Source organism: Anolis carolinensis, chromosome 5 (assembly GCF_035594765.1).
Source record: "Anolis carolinensis isolate JA03-04 chromosome 5, rAnoCar3.1.pri, whole genome shotgun sequence".
NCBI classification, from domain to species: Eukaryota; Metazoa; Chordata; class Lepidosauria; order Squamata; family Dactyloidae; genus Anolis; species Anolis carolinensis.
Window position 1 is genome coordinate 171,766,868 of NC_085845.1, and position 13,374 is coordinate 171,780,241.

At 42.2% G+C, this 13,374-nt stretch overlaps 1 protein-coding gene and 1 long non-coding RNA gene across 6 annotated transcripts in view; both read right to left on the minus strand.

Moving 5' to 3' along the window:
• Window positions 1-587: 587 nt before the first annotated feature.
• Window positions 588-3,917, minus strand: LOC134299617 (uncharacterized). Its single transcript, XR_010006843.1, has 2 exons — window positions 1,255-3,917; window positions 588-1,121 (listed from the first exon to the last, which is right to left on the minus strand). It is a non-coding gene; the product is annotated as an uncharacterized LOC134299617 (long non-coding RNA).
• A 1,111-nt stretch (window positions 3,918-5,028) lies between these two features.
• The window catches only part of mgat3 (beta-1,4-mannosyl-glycoprotein 4-beta-N-acetylglucosaminyltransferase), a 49,200-nt gene continuing 40,854 nt past the window's right edge, over window positions 5,029-13,374 (minus strand). For 4 of the 5 annotated variants that reach the window (XM_016993698.2, XM_016993697.2, XM_016993696.2 and 1 more), the window contains exons 2-3: window positions 9,665-9,778; window positions 5,029-8,785 (exon numbers count right to left, since the gene is read on the minus strand). In XM_016993698.2, the coding sequence (XP_016849187.1) occupies window positions 7,279-8,785; window positions 9,665-9,669 (1,512 nt within the window). In that variant the 5' untranslated portion in view covers window positions 9,670-9,778 and the 3' untranslated portion in view covers window positions 5,029-7,278. Of the gene's footprint in view, window positions 8,786-9,651; window positions 9,779-13,374 lie in introns of all 5 variants that reach the window. The other variant, XM_062982918.1, reaches the window with a different exon arrangement.

Genomic DNA, 13,374 nt, shown 5'->3' on the forward strand with positions numbered 1-13,374 from the left:
GCTCATATCAAAACTGTGCAAGGAGGAACAGGAGTATTGTTGTGTCGTAACTTTATGAACCAATTCTATGATGTTACATAAGCTTTCCATGACTTACTAAGCTATGTATTAATTTAGTTACAGTACTTGTTTGGTACATAAACCCTCACAGCAGACTTATTAATGGAAATTTAGCATTAGTGACACTGCACCATGTTTTGACTGTCACGCCACTGCTGCTCCTTTTTTTAGTCTGCAAGAGATGGATTTGTTGAACTACATTTCAGTCCGATGTGTTGTGCATTAACCAATTCTGTGTGGAATAACCCATCATGAAAAAAATACAGCTCCAGTTAGCAATAATATGAGTGATTAAAAAGGTTGATGACATATTGTACTGTCCTATTATGAAAGCAACACAAACATTTCTTAACTGTGTATACAATCCTCCAGCTGAATGGGAATTGCTCTGCCAGGCAAAAGGGAATGGGTATACAAATATACTCAGTTCCAGGCTGAAAGAGACAAGTGAGCCTTCCCTCCCTCCCTTCTAATGAATGCCATTCCATTTAGGAGGAAATAAAGAACGTCACAAGTGCCAGTTTCCCTTTCACGGTTTGTAATTTGTTTTATTTCTTCCTTTAAACATCCCTTTAAGGGTGAAATGAAATCCAACCATTTACAGAGAAAATGATTTCAGTATGTACACTTTGATTTATCCTTACAAAAGTTATTTATAAATTAGATTTTAAAGGGCTTCTTCTACTTATTTGGCAAGTCCCACGTATTCCTTAGCCAACAGGGGGCACAAAAAGTGATTACGTTTTGCTAGTACAGTATGAGAGAGCCCCTATATATCCCTTCCTTGAGAAATGGAGCTCTCATTTCTTGACTCCTCTCTGCAGAATATTGCTCAGTTGTTGCCGCAGGAATTGCACTGGACAGTGGTAGTACACCCTTGTGGATAATTTTTCTACATATCCCTTTTAGGTAGATAGACCAGCCCTAGTATTTTCAGCGAATGTGTAAAACAGCTTGCCCAATCTATTGCCTTTTGTAAATGCTGAACTCCATTTCCATAATCCCCACCAGTATTAGATAGGATGGGAAATGCAACATGGTTTAGACCAGTGGTTCTCAACCTGGGGTCCCCAGATGTTTTTGGCCTACAACTCCCAGAAATCCCAGACAGTTTAGCAGCTGTTAGGATTTCTGGGTGTTGTAGACCAAAAACATCTGGGGACCCCAGGTTGAGAACCACTAGTTTAGGCTAACACATATGGAGGGTGCCATGTTGATCGAGGCTGGTATATCATGGTCATTTCTGCTTTTTTTTTCATACTGTGCTTAAGGCCTTCAAATTCCTCTCTCCACTTCTGTCCCCACACCACCATTTGCTACCACTATACTTTCCCTTTTTAAAGTTCACCGAGAAGGTCACAAAAGCACTTTGGATGCTGACATAAATGCAGGTGTGGAGTCCTTCCACCTCTTTTTCAAATTGCTTAGCCTAAGGTCTACATAGCATCTTGTTTCCTTGTAATCTAGAGAGTAGCCACTTCAGGTCTGATCTGCATTAGCAGAAGTCAGAGAAGATAGATAAGTGAAACCGAATAACATAGTGCACCAGGAACAGGCAATTGTTAGTTCCAGTCTGAGCTCTACGCCGTTGCAATTTTAAACATAATAGTAATAATCATGGTTTCCACTTAAATGACTCAGAGCAAGCATCCTTCTGCGCCTGCTACAGAAAATAAGTTATGATTTCTTGATTTCTTGTTAAGCAACTGAACACCTAGTTTTAAGGCAGATGCTAGGGAAGACAATAGAGAGAGGGAGTGGTGAAGGAACAAAAATGTCCCTAGAAGAGGAGCTTTCAGTTCTGTACCAAATCCACTCCTCGATACAATACCAATTTTGTCTCATTAAACTGGATAAGGTGAGAAAAGTCCTCAAAATTGCAGACTACTCACGGCCATAAGTGATAATTAATCCAAAATAGATTACTTCCAGAGAATTCTCAATGCCAGAAATTATATATCTTACTGGCTCGCAAGGTACAGGAGATGGAAGGTGAAAAAGTAGTTGAGAGAAAATGTACGATACTGTTTTCCAATGCCTTGTTAGAGAAAGAAGGCAGAACGGTCTCCATCCTGGACCAGTTCCCTCTGCAAAGAAGAGACCATATGGGGAAATGTAGGGGATAAAAGAGTCTCTGCAGACACAAAAGTACTAGACATCATAATAGCCTTGGCAGTGGCTCCTCTCCCGAACCAGGTGGGAATTCTCTCTTACTCATCTTACTTTTCTGAGAAAATATTTTAAAATATAGAAGAGCTTCCCTGCAACTGAAAAAGATACAGACCAGGAACAATTCTGCAATTTCCAATGGCATCAGTTTCAAAAGAAGGGGCCAAATGGCATTGTAAAGGAGAGGCTTTTTTGAACAAATGGGAAGATAAGCTTTGGATGTTGGAGAGATCAGGATAAACAGTAGACATGAGTAAGTGGCTATGATGGATGGTGGATTCTGAGGTCACAACCCAAAACTACCTCTCATACAAAACAAGCTCTTGGGTTTCCAGTTACTGGATACAGCTGATGTCCCTGGCTTTCACCTAACAATTAAATGCTCCTGGAGATTTTCTAAGAAAGAATGGGGTTGGAGTGGGAAGCAAAGACAAAGAAAAACTGGTCTTGTTGTTGCTACACAACCACAAGAGGTACTCCTCAACCCTCTTCAGCTACTCATGGTAGGTGAAAGAGAGGAGTATGAAACCAGTTAAACAAGATATTCAACTGGCATGCCAGCACTAGAAAGAAATGCAATCTCTATGAGTATAGGACACTGTTGTAGATACAGCACCATCAATACATTTACAAGTCAGCAGACACAACACTATTCTGTGTGGTAGGGAGAGACCTCTGCTAAGTAATTTGGTCAACCTGCGATTGTTGCATTAAAGTGACAAATGAGGTTTTAAAAGCTCCTTTCCCCTTCAAAAACCTACTGATGTGTTCAAAACAAGCTTGCATCGATCAATTATTCTCAACTAGAGAGAGGCCACTGAATCCATTGCTGAACTGTAAATCAACATATAGGTGAAGCCCATTGATTCAATGGGTCTGCATTACTTAGGACTAACCGTATGATTCAGGCCATCATTCGCTGCAGCTTCAATGAATACCGCACACAAATTACATGAATACATTTACATTGATTTCAAATGAAAGCCAAGAGTCTACAGTGTAGAGACAGGGGTAGAGATATCCATAACAGTGCTTCAAGCAGCAGCAGCAACTTCTGTTCTGTAGGCAGACACTGCTCCACACCAAATGTGGGGCCACTCTGCTCATCACCACCAGCCCACAATGCATTCTGTCAGTAGAGATGTGCAAGAATATCAGTCAGATACAACTGACTCACTATGAGGTGTCAGCCACGTGTGCTCTGATGATTAGCTACAAGTTTAGCTACTTGTATAGGCCTCCTCAATTTTGGTGTGTCTGTATGCCTTCCAGCTCTTAAATCATCAAAGGTCTTTACCCCGAAGGCTTATGAGATAATGTTTGTCTCTTCTACCTGTCACAAGATAGTGTGACTCACTCATTTGCACTACCTCCCCTTCAGGCTGAATACTGTATTTATGATGAACACAGCAAGCCAGCTCCATTTTCTCCTACGAGCGAGGGGCCAGATTAAGTACCCTGAGCAGGGACGAGCCAAGATATTTCCCCAAAGTCTTTTCTTTTTAACCACTACTTGCTATCCACTCACCCGCTGCTGCCAAAAGTGGTTTAAACAAAGAATAGTGCAAAGGTCCTCAGTGTCAATTCTAGGGGTCTATGTTCTAGCTACATAATAAATACAGGTAATTAAATAGGCGTTCTTTAAGTGGAACGATGTTCTTGAAGAAGAAGAAGAAGAAGAAGAAGAAGAAGAAGAAGAAGAAGAAGAAGAAGAAGAAGAAATAGTCGTCACCACCCTATGCAAATGGTGACTTTTAAAGAACAAGAAGAAGCAAAGCTTTTACTGTAAATTCTCCTTTTTCTTCCCCAACAGAGGTCAGTTTCAAGTTTCACTTTGATGGAGTCAAAGGAGAAACGCCAAACAAAGGGTCCTTTCAGAGTCCCAAAGGAATTCAGTGCTAACTTATCCAGTTACAATGGGATCTGTTCCTTGCATATAACAGTGGAGGAGGGGAGAAAACCCGAGGAAGTGGAAAAAGAGAGCTGTGAGGGGAGGGGGCTATGGAGTTGCAGAAAGAATAAAGGCCAGGCTAGGAATTGCCTCACTGTGTTGGGCGGCAGACAGATGGAGCCGAGGGGCTGTGCTGATGGGAGTATTAAGAATTCATCAGCAGTGATTGTGAAAGCCAGCCCTAGAGGCACACACAAAGCCCCCCTGTCCAGCAAGTGCAGGGACCAAAATGATAGTCAGCTGAGCTGGGGCAAGGAAAGACAGAGGGCATTCTGGCAAAGAAGTAACCCAGTTCAGAGGTTTTGGTGAAGTTTTATTATGTCTTAAGTGGTTCTTTTCTACCATTTCAGTGTAGAGCAGTGGTTCTCAACCTGTTGGTCCCCAGGTGCCTTAGCCTACAGCTCCCAAAAATCCCAGTCAGTTTACCAGCTGTTAGGATTTCTGGGAGTTGTAGGCCAAAACATCTGGGGATCCACAGGTTGAGAACATCAGGAGTCTCAGCTCAAGACTAAGCCCTGCTGGATGACAAATGTACCCACTTTCCATGACACAAAAGCTTTAGCATCTCCCATCTCCCCAAACATACTAGGAATAAAGGAGTGAGCTTTAATCCAAGGGTAGGAATCATATAATCTCCAGCTATTGCTGGACTGAAAATCCCAGCATCCCTAGCCAACATAGCCAATGCTGGAAAGTGCTGGGAGTTATAGACCAGTAATGTCTGGAAGATGGTATGAGTCCTATCTTTGTTGCAATTGGTATGGTCAAACAGGTAGAGTAACAAAATGAGAAGGTTAGAGCCTTATCTCTAATTTCCTAGTTGAGAATGAAATAACATCCTTTCTCTCTTTCTCTTGTGTGGTAGTCTTGGGAACAGTTACACAGTGGTCCCCAAGACTTTGCTACTAGTCGCTTCAGCAGAGTAAATTGACAGCTACTCTACAAGGCAACACCATTTTTAGGGTGTACTGTGCACAACGTAAGATCCCTTAAAACAGACCAGAAGAGTCTCATGGTGGTACATAAGGCAAAATGCAATGAAAGCAAGCCTAAGGAATTCACTGCTGATTAAAAATCCACCACTGAACAAGAGTAGCTGAATGCTGCTGCAAGCTGTGTTGTCAAATAAGAATTTTCAAGGTCTAGGGATCAATCCACACAAACTATTTTCACATGATGGAGTGCTTCGACAGTAGAAGGAACCATCTTGCAAGTTGGTTGCATGAATGCCAACAGGACATCCCATCACCATATTGCTCAAACTGCTATTCCAAAAATGTTGCTTCTAGAAGAGAACCAACAGGGATATCAAATGCATGTCAGCTATTAATGTTCTCTGATATTAAAATGGCAGGGTGCAAACTTGCTGTGTGCTTTATGAAATCCAAACATCAGGTATGTTGGAGCATAGCTGGGGACAATGAGAATTGTAATGCAAGGCAATAGGCTGGAACATTCATGCCAATTTGCAGGGTGGGTCCTCTTTTTAGCTAAGCACATCTGAATGGTACTGGATTGGGTAACGCAGCTTCCTGCGTTTTTTAGAGGGATCAAGGACCATGTATAAAGGCAGGACAGAATGTGAAAGCTGAGTGAAGGCAAATTAGGAGGATCTAATTCCACTGGTAAAGAACACTTTTTTTGAAGGATGGAGATATCACAATTTCTTGCAATTAATGCAGCGGCTCATTGTTTCATATATTCCTTTAGCAGCAAACTTGACATGGGGTTTGTGGAGTTTACAATACCTTTTACCCTGACTGAAAAGACACAAGCTGCATAAAGTGATTTGAAGTCACTTTGGAGGAATTTTACTGAAGGAGAAAGGGTGCAAACAACTGCTGAATGTTAAGTGCTTGGCACCAGGATGTAACCATGGGTTTCATATCAGTCCCATCAAACATACAACCTCCTTCCTCTTATTGGGTATGCAAAAGCTAGACTAACAATATAGCATTCTCCTCAAAATGGCGGCATCATAGAGCCAAGTACCTTTACACCTCTCCTGTTCCAGAAGTAGTAGGATGGACACGAGAGCACCAGTATCTCAATGTCTCCTTTCCTTAGAAGCAATTTGAAGCATTTATATGCACCCCCATTTTAGACAAAAATGTAAACATGACATTTTGTTATGGTGGAAGAGGGAAATCTATCTCAAATGGATCTATCCCATGTGAATTGCAGCCCTCTTACTTCCACATCAGAGACTGGCTACCACAAACATCCATTTACTGAGCAAAATCACTTTTCAATATTCATACCCTGCCATTTTGCAGAATTTCCCTGAATGTCCATAAATATGAGAAGGAAAGCAGAGTTCTTTGGTGCTACCATGCTCCTAATTTTTTGTGCGCGCCCATTCTTACACCAGTGGGTTACAAAACACACATGGCAAAAATATACATATCCAAGATGAGCACAACTTCTGTTGTCAACTACAAAAAATCTGTCACACTTACATACCCACACACCCCGGTTTTACTAAGTTGCCAATCATCTGTTGCAGCTATAAATGAGAACGCTGTAACAGGGTCAGTGTGTTCTTTGGCCAAACTGTGAAACTACCAAAGCAAGATTTGCATACCTTCTGCAGTTTCTATGAGCCAAATGGATGGCCATATGTTAAAGGAGAACAGCATCTATGGAAGAGTCACTGATTTCAAATGACTCAGAATCAAACTGGCTTTTAAAAGGGGGGTTCAGTACCATCCTTATCTCAGTTGCCACAACTTTATTGGCTCTGACACATTCACACCCTCACTCATCCAGCTGCATGCTCCTATGTGTTCTCCTGTCATACAGAGAGGTGCTTTCTGCATAAGATCCTTTCTTCCATCCTACGTGAGAGGTGAAGGAGACCACTCTCCTGCTACTTCTTGGGCCCAGTTCCCACTTCCTCTGGTCCTCATTCACATGACTATGAATTCCACTCACATGCCCACATCCAAGTCTCTTTTCAGGAATGGGGCAGATAGAGCCTGGAGAGAACACACACTTCCCAGCAGGAATGGGTCAGGGAAGGAAGGAAAAACAAAAGAAACACCTCACTGTCCCGTTTTTCCGTAAGATCCCGTTTGCTCATGCAAGCCCCACTCCCCTCACCCAGCCCCCTCTGGCTTCTGGTAGGGGTTTTCCAGTAAGTAACAAAACCGCTGATAGTTCTTCAACAGATATTTGGGGGCATACATTTGTTCTTTGGGGTCTGCAGCAGGGTACTCTTGGGTGGTACCATCAAACCACCCCCCAGTCCGAATTAATTCCCGGATGTAATTAAGGTCACGCTTATCCTCATAGTCACCCCAGCGGGGGAAATCACCGTTCTGGGCTGATACCAGTTTGAAGTAGATTCCCTCAGGTGTAAAACACCAAGAACAGTGCCAGCCAGCAAAGTGGAGTGGACTGCCTAGTGACCACTGTACCAGGATGTGACCTGTGTTGTTTTCATACTGCCGAAAGCCCGGCATGGTATAGTATTCTCTCCGGCGCAGGCGAATCCCATCCGTGGCATACACTGCTTGAAGCATGCCGACCGTGCAACCAGAAACCACCTCCAAGGTGCCAGGTTGCTTCCAAAAGAACCCATAAAGAGACTTGCGCATGTGGAATGCAAAGGGTTCTGTCCAGCCATCATAGAGTTTGAGAAAGAGCACACCATCGCGGGCTGGGATCTCATCTGCATCATCAATGATGAAAACGTCATCAGGACGCAAATTGCGGAGGCGGGAGATGCCATCCCGAGTGAGGAAAGTGCGCAGATAGTCATCAGCAATCCATCCATCCTGGCGCCCACCGGGAGGGAAGTGGTCCAGGAAGACATAGAGCACTTTGTGGCGGATGTAGTCATAAGAGCCGTTGAGCAACATTTCACGGAACTTGAGAGGACGTGGCTCGCCGTACGCAGTGAAATTGGACTCGCAGACCACAAAGACATCCACCACGTCACCCAGTTCATGGAAGCGCACATCCAGAAGATCAAATTCATGATTTACATTGATGGCATTAATGACTCTCCGGGGTACCTCCCGTGGGGTCAGACGATCCTTAGTGGGGAGGTTTGAGTACTGCACCACAGTGGGCACCCCACAGCTAGGCCCATGCCAACCAGGCAGGCACACACACTCCACCCACTTACGCCGCTTCGTCCCGTTGGCGCTCAGAGGTTTCCGGCTTATGCGCCCTGAAGCAGCTCCTTCTATTTTCTCATCTGGCCTGCCCGGCGGTGGCTTCTCCAACACCTTGGTGCCAGGCTTGAAGCAAACTCCGCCGGCTTTAGTGTGCACAAAGTATTCAGCTATGTCCTCAGGCAGCACAAACTCCACTTTGTGCAGCTCCTCACTGGCCCTGCTTGGAGACAGAGGTTGGAGTAGTGGAGAGTGGGAGTACAATGGTGTTCGAAGGAACTCTGGACCCCCAGGTTCAGGACTGACCTGGGGGGTGACAGGTGCATTGTTCCAAAAAAAGTTAGAGACCAGGTTGGGGCTAAGCGATGCCAGTTCTCTTGGAAATGTAACATAGGAGAGGGCCTTCAAGAAGTGAAGGAATGAGATGAGGCAAAGACCAGCCATGCACAGAGTCAAAAAGAGCTTGTGGCGTCTCATCTTCATCCTACATTTTTGGGGCAGGAGGGAGGGGAGAGGAAGAAAAGAGAGCGAAAAAGATTTAAACACTTATTAACCTGCAGGAATTATTTCATTACTGGTTTAAAGGGGTTGGGGTGGGAGATAAGGAAAACTTGGTGTTAGAAACTGGTCTGAATTGAAGCCTTAAGTTTATGGATAAGGCAAGATATGAATCAAACAATAAAAACAGTAATGCAGTATTTCTTTGCCTTTCTTCCCCTCCACCAACTCTAGTGGCTTCCAAGATAAATCACACTCCAGGGAGCCTAACATGACTCAGTGTCACTGTGTATGCATTTATGGTACATACTATTTCAAAGGCTCAAAACAAGTAGTAACACCACACAAATTGTGCCCTTTTACAAGGCTCCATTTAAGTGGTGCAGCTGAGTAAATGTAGACTTGGTATAAAGTATGGAACTCCCAGTGGCGCAGCAGATTAAATCGCTGAGCTCCTGAACTTGCTGACCAAAAAGCTCAGCAAGTCCTGGGAGCAGGGTGAGTTCCCGCTGTTAGCTTCAGCTTCTGCCAACCTAGCTGTTTAGAAATATGCAAATGTAAGTAGATCAATAGGTCCAGCAGGAAGGTAACGGTACTTCATGCAGTCATGCCGGCCACATGACCTTGGAGGTGTCTATGGACAATACCGGCTCTTCAGCTTAAAAATGGAGATGAGCACCAACCTCCAGAGTCAGACATGACTAGACTTAATGCCAGGAAAAAACCTTTACCTATAAAGTATGGAAAAGTTCAAACTATAACTCCGAGTCCCCTAGTTAGTATGTACAGTGGCCATGAATGACTGTGCTCTTATGCACCCCTTTAGATAGTGATATATATTACATTACTTACCAAATTCACTTACCACATTTTGATGTATGGCAGCCCTGCTGTGTTTGGGGGCCCTCCTGCTCATTCTGCTGAATGGGACCCTGGACTTCTGCCCCAAAGTCTTGCCTTGATGGCATCTCTGTTCCATCTAAAGGAATAAGTATATACCTCAGCAAAGGAGTTTTCCCAAAATATGATGTCTTAAGATAAAATAAATTAAGAGGAGGCACTCATGGGGGAGAAGGGGGTGTTTAACCCTTCCCACATTTACTCCTGCAAACATTCCTTAATGTATCCAACATAGGAATGGGACAGCAGTCTAAAAATTGACAAGTAATGGGAGATTCTCAGGAGAAAACCAATCGGTGGGAAGAAAGTTTGAACTTCTGCTTACTCACAGTAAGACACGTGAACCATAAGCACTTAAGTCTTCTTCCTTTGCAGTATGTTCAGTGGAAACCAGTGGGATTTACTTCATCAATTCAAGTAATCTCTAGTGAGATCATTAAGCATGATAGTAGCAGAAGCTGGCAGCAGCAGCTCAAGCTTTCTTCGCATTTGGTAAGAATATACAATTAATTTTAAAAGGTTTAATAGAGAACATATGCATATGCTTCTAAAGACACTGTTCGCATCCTGAACTTCCTCCTTCTTGGCCTGAGGATGAGAGAAAACTCAGGTTCAGACCATAGATTTGAGTCTGCCCAACACTCCCAAATCTATGGGTCTGAACTTGAGTTTTCTCTCGCTGTAAGTAACTAGCTTATTAAAACCAGTGTTCCCCCAAAATGGTATCCACTGTCCAAGCCGACATCACTAGAAGAAACTATCTGAATCAACTATTTATTCAGTGTTGTTGCATTGGGACATTTTTAGTACCAGCTAGAACAGACCAATTGGTTGTATTTTAATTATGTTTTATGTCTGTTTTAATTTTTATAATTCTATTTCATGTCTGTGTTTTATGCTCAAGGCACTGTATAAGTGCCATTTGTAAGCTGCCTTGAGTCCCCCTCGGGGTAGAGAAAGGCAGGATATAAATATGGTAAATAAAAAATAAATAAATGGCCTCAATAGGATCCACAGAATTTTTGTCTAACATTCAGCTCCTCTCCTTGGGAATAGCAACTGGACTTGGGTTTTGATTACCAGAAGAATATCACACAAAAGAATGAAGGCATGAAAAAAATTGTATGTGTTAAGAAAGGGGAAGATGATAAAGAATGTTATTTTCACTAAATAGAATTATATACAAAGATCAACATAATAATTAGTAAGAATCAAAAAAATATCTGAAATAGTCACATGGAGAACAGCCAGCATATAACAAAGCTAAATTGTAGACTAATCCATACAGTTATTTAGAAAAATATTATATATCAAACAATAGCTATTCTTTACATGCTTAAATGGCTTTGAGCCTGGTACAACACACATGTATTATTATACCATCATGCTGTAGTTGTTTGAACGTGGAACTACAACTCTAGAGACCAGGTTCAAATCCCAGTTTAGCCATGGAAAGCCAATGGGTGACCTCGGGCAAATCACACTCTCTCAGCCCCAGAGAAAGGCAAAGGCAAACCTCCTCTGAACAAATCATGTCAAGAAATCCCTGTAATAGGGCTGCCATAAGTTTGAAACAGTTAAAGGTACACAACAACAAATTATTGTATTATTTCTAAACAACCCACTGACAGCAGAACAGTGCCAAAAAAACCCCTCAAACTGCATGTTATATTGACCATTACTTGAATGGTCAATTCACAATTTCCAGTTGCTGTCTCTTATTGATGCCACTTTCAAAAGTAATGAGTATCTTTACGTAGTCTTCTAAAAGCTACAGAGTGGCAATCCATTGATATTTTAGTAAAAAAACAGCATGGGGGCAGATTTTTAAGATTAAAATGGATTTTATAGCTCAAGATTAAAAAGAGTAATCCTGAAATTCACTTTAAAAGGGGGTTTTAATGGCATGTGCTATATGTTTATATTATGTTTTCAAACTACATTAAATTGTTGTTTTAACTGGATTGTTTATGAAATGGGAAATGCATTATTGGTTGTCTTAGGCTATGTTTTATTTTTAATACATTTTATCCCACCTTGCATCTCAGATTGGGAGAAAGGTAGGCTATAGAACCAACAAATAGACAAACAAGCAGATTTGCATACTGCATTATGCACATGAAAAAAGGAGCAACGTATCATAATAAAATAGCACTAAATACTGGAGTTATTACTACATGCCCCCAAATTATGACAACATGGGGAACTACAACTCAAAGGCAAACAGAGCTCTATAGGACTTTGATGTCTATTAAAGGAGATTTTCATCATGATTAATTCTGCTGTGCGTGAATGTTTTCTAAATTGCACATTGCCTTTTGGTGTCTTGGTCCAAAATGTTACTTACAAGTACACTTACAGACAAGGTGGTGGGAGGGAGTTTAACTATATCAAGAAATAGTGATGCCACAATTTTTACCTTCTCATGCTCTCTAGCAAAAAACCCAACAATTATAACATGATCTACATGGAACTGCACTGAAAAGCACTGAGACCCCATAACCAGTTTTGCTGTTAGTTTATGGGCAAATTCTAATTTTATACAATTTATGTCTTCCGCAATTCCAGCCAAGGTGCTATTTCTTACCTTCGAACCCCTGAATAGGTTGGAATTACAAGAACTATGTTTCCCTAGCTTGGCATAGCAACACATGAGATCCTGATCCATGGGACAACTGAAGCTCAACAAGCAGTTGTGGTGCCAGTTTTGTGGCATGCCTCCTAAGGAATCCTAATTTCCCCAGCCTTTTAGAGAGCTAACCAAAGCCTTGTTCTTCAGGGAGGATTTTGGTACTAGTATTTATTGCTTTCCCCGGTGGCGAAGTACATTAAAGCACTGAGCTGGAGACCAAAAAGTCCCAGGTTCAAACCCTGGGAGCGGTGTGAGCGTCCGCTGTTAGCCCCAGTTTCTGCCAACTTAGCAGTTCGAAAACATACAAATATGAGTAGATCAATATGTACCGCTCCGGCGGGAAGGTAACGGTGCTCCATGCAGTCATGCCGGCCACATGACCTTGGAGATGTCTATGAACAACGCCGGCTCTTCGGCTTAGAAATGAAGATGAGCACCAACCCCCCGAGTCGGTCACAACTGGACTTAACATCAGGGGAAACCTTTACCTTATAAGTCATGGGGTGTTTTTCCCCTGCTCAATTCAGGCATAGGACAGGCTCCTCACAACTGCAGCAATGGGAATTGGGTGCCACAAATAAGGGATTACAAAGATGTGAGGCCCATTAGACTTCTAGCCAATAACATTGACTACTTGGATTTTTTGTTTGTAATTCCTGCTGCTGAAACATATTGAACTTGACTACTGTTGAATTTTTAAATCTTTCAGTATTTTTGCTGCTTTTCTCCCTTGACTGCGAGCAACTTTGTTTCAGTTTGAGCAAAGCAACAGAAAAACGGTGGAAGGAGATACAAACCTCACAACTTCTGAGGATTCCTGTCATAGATGTGGGTGAAACATCAGGAGGAATGTTTTTGGAACATGGCCATACAGCCTGAAAAAGTCACAGCAACCCAGAGATACAAACCATTGGGATATATATTTGTTAACATAAAAACAAGCAGAAGTGAATAACTTTCTGGGTATAAGGTGAAAGCAAATGGTAAATTCTCTTTTAAAATTATTTTTTATATATATAATATTTTTGTATTTAAAGTTTATA